This window comes from Phaseolus vulgaris, chromosome 11 (assembly GCF_051622355.1).
Source record: "Phaseolus vulgaris cultivar YP4 chromosome 11, ASM5162235v1, whole genome shotgun sequence".
In the NCBI taxonomy this organism is placed as follows: Eukaryota; Viridiplantae; Streptophyta; class Magnoliopsida; order Fabales; family Fabaceae; genus Phaseolus; species Phaseolus vulgaris.
This window is the reverse complement of record NC_143508.1, coordinates 48,756,845-48,766,142: the sequence shown is the minus strand read 5'-3', so window position 1 is coordinate 48,766,142 and position 9,298 is coordinate 48,756,845. Positions and strand designations below refer to the sequence as shown.

Here is a 9,298-nt window from a genome sequence, read left to right as displayed (position 1 = left end):
AATAGTTGCACATGAATATTGCTATTTACATGGTAAAGAGATAAAATAATAAGAAAAAAAAATCAATGTCTTATACTAAAACATATTTGGTAAGATATTTTTTTTCTATTATATTACATCTCTAATAATAATTAAAATAATAATTAAGGATTAGTGATGTTCTTGCTGTTACGTTGTGTTCTATTATATTACATCTTTAATCAAAATTACATAATAATTAAAGATTAGTGATGTTATGTTTCTGTATTTTGATTTCACTTTGTAATCTTTGTTCCGAAATTGATTGACACTATATTTTTTGTTCGATTTTTCATATAATTGCTTGTGACCATTTAAATTTTTTTTGTTATAGCAATTTTGTTTATTGTTCTAATCGAGAATAAATAAGAGTCTTTTAAAGTGGAGAATCTAGGTTGAGATGAAGTGAATATCTTATATAAAGGATTATCAAGATTTAATGATAGTAAGTCAATTAGTGATTAAAAAAACTTTCTAAAGTCAAAGTGAATAAGATTTCAAAATTTTTGAGTAAAAATAAATAAAGATATTAAGTGAGTCATAAATACTCTATGATAATATTTACATAAAATATAAGTAATTGTTTTGGTTACAAGAGTGTTCCAATTTTCGTATTATTTTCTTGTATTAACATGAAAATCAGTTAGTACAAAAGTAAAAAAAAGAAAAGTATGATCACTCAAATTAGAAGCAACTACTTTCTTCCTACGATCCAATTAGAGTTAGCACATAAGTAAGTAATTGAAACATTATGGCATTGGACAGTCACACATTAGAGAACATAGGTGTTGACACGTGTACGTGTGGATTTGAAAGGTGTAATCATAAATTATAAACACACACCACACCATATACCCACCTTTTTATGGTTTATTTTTACATGAAATTAAACCAAACAGCTCCATCGTTCTTTTCTTCCCTCCCTATTATCTCCACCACCGCCGCGCCGAGGTTCGCCTCCGCCAACAGCCGTGACGGCACCTTCACCACGCCGAGATTCACCAGATTTTTTATCGTTGATTCATTCTCATACGAACAACGCTTTTTCCGAAGAACCATTGTATAGCTCACGTAAGCACCCATAGTAGCCTCTTCATTGCCTTTTCCGAAGAACCACGAAGCTTCAACTTCAAACTCTAACTCTTTTGAAGCCATCAAACCAGCAACTGTACGCACGGCATAAAATCCCTTCCACGCCAATGCTTATTTTACTTCTTAATTTCGTTCGACAACCTTAAAGATAGATTCTTTTTTCAATTTTGGGAGAAGGGGTGTTTTGATTTTGTGGAATATCTTTGTATTTCTGATTCTCCTTCATGCCATGAATATATCCCACAAGCAACACTTCCATTAGGTTAGAGGGTCAATGCTTCTACTCCACATGGCATACCCAAGCTCATGACTTTCTCGTTTTTCACCGCTTTTCAAGCCTTCAATTATCGTACTATTACTCAGCTACGACAACTCTCTGACAAAGGGTTAATCATAACAACACCTGATTCTTGGTTTGTCAAGATAGTTTCTACCCTCTTTCTGTGCTCTAGCACTTTTGATGATGGGTTTTTGGATTATTTCCGTAAGCACTTAACTCCTTCTCATGTCTCAGAGGTTGTTAGAAGGCTTAACAACCCCAACTTGGGTTTCATGTTCTATCAGTTTACAAGAGAAAGGTTGAGTATGGCGCATTCATTTTGGACTTATAATATGCTTTTGAGGTCCCTTTGTCGAGCAAGTCTCCACAGTTCAGCAAAATTGTTATATGATTCCATGAGGTCTGATGGGCAATTGCCTGATTCTGGGCTTTTGGGATTTTTGGTTTCTTCTTTTGCACTGGCTGACAGGTTTGATGTTTCAAAGGAATTGCTTGCTGAAGCTCAGTGCAATGGGATTCAAGTAAAGGTGATTGTTTATAACAACTTTTTGAACATATTGATTAAACACAATAAGTTAGATGATGCCATTTGTTTATTTAGGGAGCTTATGAGAACACATTCTTCTCTAGAAACCTTCACCTTCAACATTTTAATGCGGGGTTTATGCACAGCTGGAGAAGTTGATGAAGCTTTCAGGCTTCTCAGTGATATGAGAAGTTTTGGTTGTTTGCCCGATATAGTTACATATAACACTCTATTACATGGCTTATGTAGAATAGATCTAGTTGATAGAGCATTCGGTTTACTGAAAGAAGTTTGTCTAAAATGTGAGTTTGCCCCTAATGTTGTTAGCTATACAACAGTGATATCGGGTTATTGCAGATTGAGTAAGATGAAAGAGGCCTCCTCTCTTTTTGATGAAATGATTAGATCCGGAATCATGCCTAATGTCTTTACCTTTACTGCTCTCATTGACGGCTTTGTTAAGGCAAGTGACATGGTTTCTGCACTAGGTATGCACAAGAAGATGCTTTTACATGGCTGTCCTCCCAATGTTGTTACTTTGACTTCCTTAATTGATGGCTATTGCCGAATTGGATGGGTGGATCATGGCTTGGACTTATTGCATGAAATGAAAGCACGTCATGTTCCGGCAAATTTGTATACTTTCTCTGTTCTTATCAGTGCTTTGTGCAAGAGCAATAGACTGCAAGAAGCACATAATCTTTTGAGACTATTGAAGCAAAGTGACCTTGTTCCACAGTCTTTTGTCTACAATCCTGTCATTGATGGATATTGCAAATCTGGGAACATTGATGAGGCTAATGCACTTGTGGCAGAAATGGAAGAGAAAGGCAAGCCTGATAAGTTGACATTTACCATTCTTATTATTGGGCATTGTATGAAAGGAAGAACACCTGAAGCAATTGGTATCTTCTACAAGATGCTGGAAGCTGGTTGTACTCCAGATGACATCACAATTAGAACGTTGAGTTCCTGCCTTTTGAAGGCTGGGATGCCTAGTGAGGCTTCCCGCATTAAGGAAACTATATTTGAGAAGCAGAGTACATTACTGAAAAAATCTTATCATGAAAGTATAAATTCAGATAAGTCAATTCCTGTTCATTAAGGTAAATGGCTAAGCAGTGGTTTCGGGAATACATTCATGAGACAATGTGTCACTAGTTATCGATACTATCAATTCAATAGAATTTGAATTACCCATCTTCCCAAGGTTCTGCCTGTCTTCTTGGAGCAGGCAGGTATGCTCTCTTCTTGTAATTGTTTTTTGTTAGTTGTTTTTTCAACTAAAGTTGAATGTGACACAAGGAGATTTTGTATTTCTTAATGTGAAATTGGTTATACAAGGAGATATTGTTGCGACACTCATATCAAGGAAATAGTAATAGAAAATTGATTAATGCCTGTTTTCAACAACCTCAATGCTGTTGAAAAGCCAGAAGTTTCAATTGTAATTTTGCAAGTAGTTTAAAACCTTGGCGATGCATCACTTGTCCAGCATGGCAGCAAACCATTGCCTGGACTAGATTGTTTTTCAAGCTCATGATGCTTGCTTCTTTTTGAGGTTACACTTTGTGCTGCAAATTGTCAGTTCTCAGTTGTCCAAATCATGTCATTTCATGTTGATTAATTTGAAATTTTGATGTTGCTGAGTATTTGTGCTAATTGGGACAAGGTTGCTTTATTTGTCCTCTAATCTGGTTTTTTTGCAATTGTCATAGTTGTTCTGATAACTGTCTTGTTTTACAGCACAAAAAACCTGCTAATGGCATGTTACTTGGCTCCAGTTCTCGCAATCCAGTAGGAGAGGCACCTGCTTCCCCGAAGTACTCTGACAGACTGTCTCCTGCAATCAACAACTATCTGTCTGAGGCCTCAAGGCAGGAAGTCATGGTGAGCCAACTTCTGTAGAGCTGATACCTTTCTACCACATATACTTTCTTATTTGGCTCAAGTACTGGATGTAGGTGTCTGCATTCTGTGCATCTCATTCCTTAACTTTTTTTGGCAGCCCCTGGGAACACCAGATAACTGGTATTTATGGCAGAGAGTAAATTCCCAGTTAAACTCCCCTAGCCAGCCATATTCTTTGAGAGGCTCTTGCTCAAGCACAGTCTTCTAGGATTGGAGCATCTGCTCAAGCACTTGGAGAATCTTTACTTCCACTTTTAAGACAGAAATTGGTACATTTTTCCTTCTGTAATTAAATTTTAATTTGTTAATGGGTCATGCTTTAATCATTGTTACCTTAGTTTATGGGTCAAAGCTTTGCATGCTGTTATGCACAATTTCAAAGTAATCATCAGCTGCAATGGCTACTGAACATGGATATATTTACTGTTCATTTGGAAAGAACTTCCACCCACTTGTCTGTGTTTATCGCTTTTTTTTTTCACTTTTGCTAACTAACTCTACATTTTCTTTTGTTATGGACGTGTACCAATTGTAACTCCATGCTTTTTGGAATATAATTTCTTAATAAGTTTTCCAAAAAACCTACTTGTATCATGTTGAATTAAGATTTAGAATTTACTGTTGAATTAAGAGCTGCAAGTATCAGTATATATATTTGTGTTATTTTTTTTTTCTTTATTAGTTTTTATTTTGTTTAAATTAATCCTCAATGGTGGTTTTTAAGCTTGTTAAAACAGGTTTAAATTATCACCGTTAATTTTTTTTTTCAAATACTAACTATTATTTATATCAAGGAAAAAATAGACAATTTATTCATGTTTGAAAAAAGGTTTGAAAAATGTTAAAAAGCAGACAATTCAACCATTCTTCTTGTATGTTTTTGTTTTATAGTACTTTGAAGAAAAATAAATAAATGAATTTCTTGACAAAATTTGGTCTCTGTAACAATTTTGGAGTAATGTTAATATGTCAAATACTGATTTACGTAAAATATTAATAGTAGATTTCAAAATTAACTTTAGTACACGTAATTCTGAGACATATTTTAAATACGTAAATAATAGACTGTAATTGTTTAATTTTGAAAATCTAGAACTAAAATTATACACTCGCGAAATTATAATGGCTAAAAGTGAATTTAAACATATTTCTTAATGTATTCGCGCTAATTTTAAAATAATTATAATTACTGAAATTATATTTACAAATAAAAACACGAGGAATTGTCCATTTTGATAATTTATTAAAAAATTTACCATTTTTATTTATTCCAATTATCAATAAAATAACTTTAAATTAAATTCACACTTTTTTCATTTTTTAAATGTACTTTTTATTTGACAAAATACTACAAACAGAATCATTTTTAAATTCTTACTCTTTTTTTCAAACGTAAAAGTATTAACTAAGTAAAAGAGGAGTTGAGCCTAAGATACTGATAACAGCACAATGTATATAATCATGGGAATCACAACAATTTTATTTTATTTTTGGGTTTTACAGTTGGAGAAAATTCAGGTATTTAATAATTTAAAAGTAACGCATCATATCATAATATTCTACAAATCATAAATTGATTCCCGGTGTGTGAAGGAGCTAAAACCTGAATCTTCTGCTGGTTCAGAGCTTGCTTTTTGGAACACCAACTGGTGCATTTCTTGATCTCTTTTCTACTGATCGAGATACTTGCTTCACAGCCTCTTTCTGTAAATGACGAGGCCGACTCAGCCAAAGTCCTCCGTCAACTATCAGAACGTCGCCATTGATGAATTTTCCTTCACAAATTTGGAGAAATGTTTCAATTTTCCATCCGTAAAAAATATTATGAACTATGTTCGTACAATAACATTGATAACTGTATTGATGATGGCTTAGAATTTAGAAGTAATGAACACATGTGAAGAAACATTTGCGAATATTTGGGTGAATAGATAAAGCGACGAACCTGCATCTGATACTAGGAAAAGTGCAGTCATGGCTATATCCCATTTCTCCCCAAGTTTATAGAGTGGCATGTAATCTCTGGCTTTGCTGCTGATTTCGTCGGGAGCTAGTTTACTCATGCCAGGAGTGTCACTTATTGGACCTGGTGCAATTCCATTGACTCTAATATCATAGTCTGTTCCCCATTCTAGGGCCAAGTTTCTTGTAGTGGCATCAACAGCTGCCTGTTGAACAATAGAAATTTTAAAGGTGAAAGTTGATTTTAACATGTAAGTAATGTGCTACAAACCTTTGCAGCAGACACGTGAATTTGGTACCAAGAAGCTGTATAATGCAAGGTAGCACTGATGTTTATTATTGATCCCCCACCAGAAGAGCTGCTCTTTCCTTCTCCCCCTTTCTTGAGATATTTTAGTGCTTCACGGCACATTGTGAATGTGCCAACAGAATCAATGTCCAAAACTGTCAAGAATAATTACAGCTTATCACCATTTCCTTTCTATTAATTGGTAGAGTTAGAAGAAGGTTGCATCATGTTCTAAACCTGAGATAGCTTAGTGTCTGGAGTAACCACTCATCTGAAACATAACAATCTATCCTATCCACATTTTTAGATGGGTGCTTTCTTCAAGCAGTGATGCCGAAATGTGTAGCGTCTAACAACAGTTAACATAATTGACAAAACTTAAGACCCGTTTGGAAAACAAGTTAATTAAGTACTTATCATATAAGAACTTATATAAGTTGTTTCCATGAACAAAAAGTTAAGTTGATTTCATAACTTCTTTCTCAAAAGGTTTCCATAAGCTCTCCAACAACTTACACACATGCTTATGTCACAAGACAAGTTCAAACAACTATAAATAAGTTCTTCCAAAATCATGATACGATTTATTAAGTGTTTTTGATACAGTCCTCCATTCAGAATTGGAACTTCAGCAATGCCCATAATAGAAGTTTCGTATCCAAAATCAACATTAGTGACTGGGTGAAACTTTAATTTTGATTGGAGAGTATCACTGAAGTCTAAAATACCTTAGGAAACTACATTAACAAATTATCTCGAGTAAAAATTCTATCAATCAGATTTAAGTACACAGGGAATTGCACCAATCATCTAACATGAGATAAGTAAGCAACCCTTCAACATAATCACGAAGATGCATTGAAAATCATATATTATTAATGATTCAATATACTGTTTTTCTTTTTAATTCTTTAACCAATATCCCTATTATCATTTGCCTTAAAAAAGAAAAGAAAAGAAAAGGTGACACCGACAGAACCTGTTCGAAAGCCATTTGGGGAGAGATCCTCTGCCGACACAAGGAAGTTCCCAGCCGCAGCATTCACAAGTATATCAATCCTTCCAAAATGCTTAAACGTTGATTCCACTACCCTCTCTGCATCCTCTTGCTTCCGCACATCCCCCTCAAACCCAACCGCCTAAACCACAACAAAATTCACATCAATAACCCATTCATTCTTGCCGAAACAAAAAATCAAAATTCAAACATTCAGAGTCAGGAAGCAGTTCAAATGACCAAAAGTCCATCAGTTTAATTTTTCCTCCCAAGGGAGTGGTTCTTCTACAAAACTTACACGCAGTTCTACAATGTTGTTTTGTGTTCTCTATTAAAAATTAATGTTTTGGCTCTAACAATGCCTAGTAAATTTCAATAGGTATTCCTGATAAAAGAAAACTCTAATTTTAATCCAAGAGTAGTAACACTAAAAGCACCTTCCACACTACATCTAACTTTGTCCACGAATCCTCCCGTGTTAAATTTTCCCAGGCATATATAGTGGAAATATATATTGTTTCGGTACTTCAAAATAAAAAATAGTCTCACATGACTTTACAAACATTTTTCTGCCCCAATTCATAAAAAGACACCATTAAAGACAAGTCCACGAGGTTCATTCTAGTCTCCATTCGTGACAATACTAGTTCTAAAATCTGTTTAAACTCTTTGAAGAGAAAACAAATTAAGAAAAAAAGAATCAAATGAGTTCCACTCTAAGTTAAAAAATTCATCTATGCATAAATAAACTTAATTTTCTTCAGAGAAAAACTATCAGAAAGAGTTTTTTACAAATGAACTAATATATGTTAATTTCATTACTTTCTTCTTGCCCAAACAAGCGTAGTGGACTTGACAGATAACTTTGGGGATGAAAGAATTACACACTAGAAAGAGAGCCTTGTAGACTATTGTTACTGTAGACAAAAAATAACTAGATTTCGGAACAATTACGTTAACCTCATTTGCATAAATCTACACAACAAATTGAATAAGATCGCAGTTATTTGATTTGTAAGAGTGGAGGGAAGTGAAAATTGAGCAAAGTGAATTGAATTGAAGGAAAGTAGCGATTGGATTGGTTACAGGAATGGAGAGGGATTGGAGAACGGAGACGGCGGAGTGAAGAACTTGGCTCCGGCGACCCATGAGCGCGACGGAGGCTCCATGTTTGCCGAATTGCGTAGAAATTTCGAAGCCGATTCCAGAAGCTCCTCCGGTTATCAGAGCAACCTTCCCCTTCAGAATTCCTGCTTTGAACGGAGATTCCATAAGATTCCAAGATTCTGATATTCTAAGATTCAACGATTTCTACCTTCGTCTTCCTAATGCTTTGTTGAAATCGCACTTTCCACCTTCGCTCAATAACATGCTTATATATATATATATATACTATTCACATTTTCATTACATTAAAATAATATAGTTTTAAAAATATAGAATATTATAACTTTTATAATATTATTATTTTTATAAATGATTAATTAAAAGATGAAAATAATGTAATTTAAAAGTATATGTAATTAAAAAAAGTATGTGACCAAAAATTATTCAACTACTTTTTTTATTAAATAACTTATTTATTTTATTTACTAAAGAATAAATTGATCTAATTAAAAAACACACAAAATTACGGGATAATGTATATTCTTTATATAATAGTATATCCATATTTAAAATATTATTGTAGATTTTATTTCAATAAAAAATGTTTTAATAATTTTTTATTTATATTTAAAACTTTTAAAGGATAAAAAAAATATTTTTATCTTTATGTACATATTAAAATTTGGAAGTTTAATATATTTTTTTGTCTTTTTTTTTTCTGATCTATAATATAAAATGATTATTTTTTATTCAAATTTAGACCATTCAAATATTTGTAATATTTGAAATGATTATATCACAGATAAAAATAATTTAGTGTTTTTTTCTTTTCTCTTTTCTCATATGGTGTCATAAGAAGATTAGCATATTTATGGTTTCAATAAAAATTTTAGTTTTCTACATTACATAACAATACTAAAATTAATGTAGTGTTTCTTTTGGATAATGAATACAAAATTAATGTGTATGGAAAGATAATTTTTTTTTAAGAAAATATGGTTTTTAATACACTTTTTTTATGAGTATATACAAGAATAAATAATATGATTACGTTCATGTATAAATAGAAAAGAGTAAATTATAAGGATAATCAATAATATAATAATAATAATATTA

The 9,298-nt window shown here is 32.8% G+C and overlaps 3 protein-coding genes across 5 annotated transcripts in view; 2 read left to right on the top strand and 1 right to left on the bottom strand.

Annotated features, from left to right (window-relative positions):
* Nucleotides 1-4,278, top strand: part of SPK1 (guanyl-nucleotide exchange factor) — a 55,157-nt gene extending 50,879 nt beyond the window's left edge. The window contains exon 25 of the mRNA XM_090297254.1: nucleotides 3,925-4,278. Coding sequence (XP_090153380.1) covers nucleotides 3,925-4,035 — 111 coding nt within the window. The 3' untranslated portion in view covers nucleotides 4,036-4,278. The remainder of the gene's footprint in view (nucleotides 1-3,924) is intronic.
* On the top strand, nucleotides 876-4,278 carry LOC137830697 (uncharacterized). Of its 3 annotated transcripts, none has more exons than XM_068638190.2 (3): nucleotides 876-3,022; nucleotides 3,663-3,806; nucleotides 3,925-4,278. In XM_068638190.2, the coding sequence occupies exon 1, from the start codon at nucleotides 1,417-1,419 to the stop codon at nucleotides 3,019-3,021; it is 1,605 nt and encodes a 534-aa protein (XP_068494291.1). In that variant the 5' UTR covers nucleotides 876-1,416; the 3' UTR covers nucleotide 3,022; nucleotides 3,663-3,806; nucleotides 3,925-4,278. The 3 variants fall into 3 exon arrangements, with proteins under 3 accessions (XP_068494291.1, XP_068494284.1, XP_068494275.1); XM_068638183.2 differs by having other exon boundaries at nucleotides 884-3,150; XM_068638174.2 differs by having other exon boundaries at nucleotides 897-3,154.
* A 1,005-nt stretch (nucleotides 4,279-5,283) lies between these two features.
* On the bottom strand, nucleotides 5,284-8,475 carry SDRB (short-chain dehydrogenase-reductase B). Its single transcript, XM_068638202.2, has 5 exons — nucleotides 8,162-8,475; nucleotides 7,058-7,217; nucleotides 6,061-6,233; nucleotides 5,773-5,995; nucleotides 5,284-5,602 (listed from the first exon to the last, which is right to left on the bottom strand). Exons 1-5 carry the CDS (start codon nucleotides 8,345-8,347, stop codon nucleotides 5,448-5,450), a joined length of 897 nt encoding a protein of 298 aa, XP_068494303.1. The 5' UTR covers nucleotides 8,348-8,475; the 3' UTR covers nucleotides 5,284-5,447.
* Between the last annotated feature and the right edge of the window lie 823 nt (nucleotides 8,476-9,298).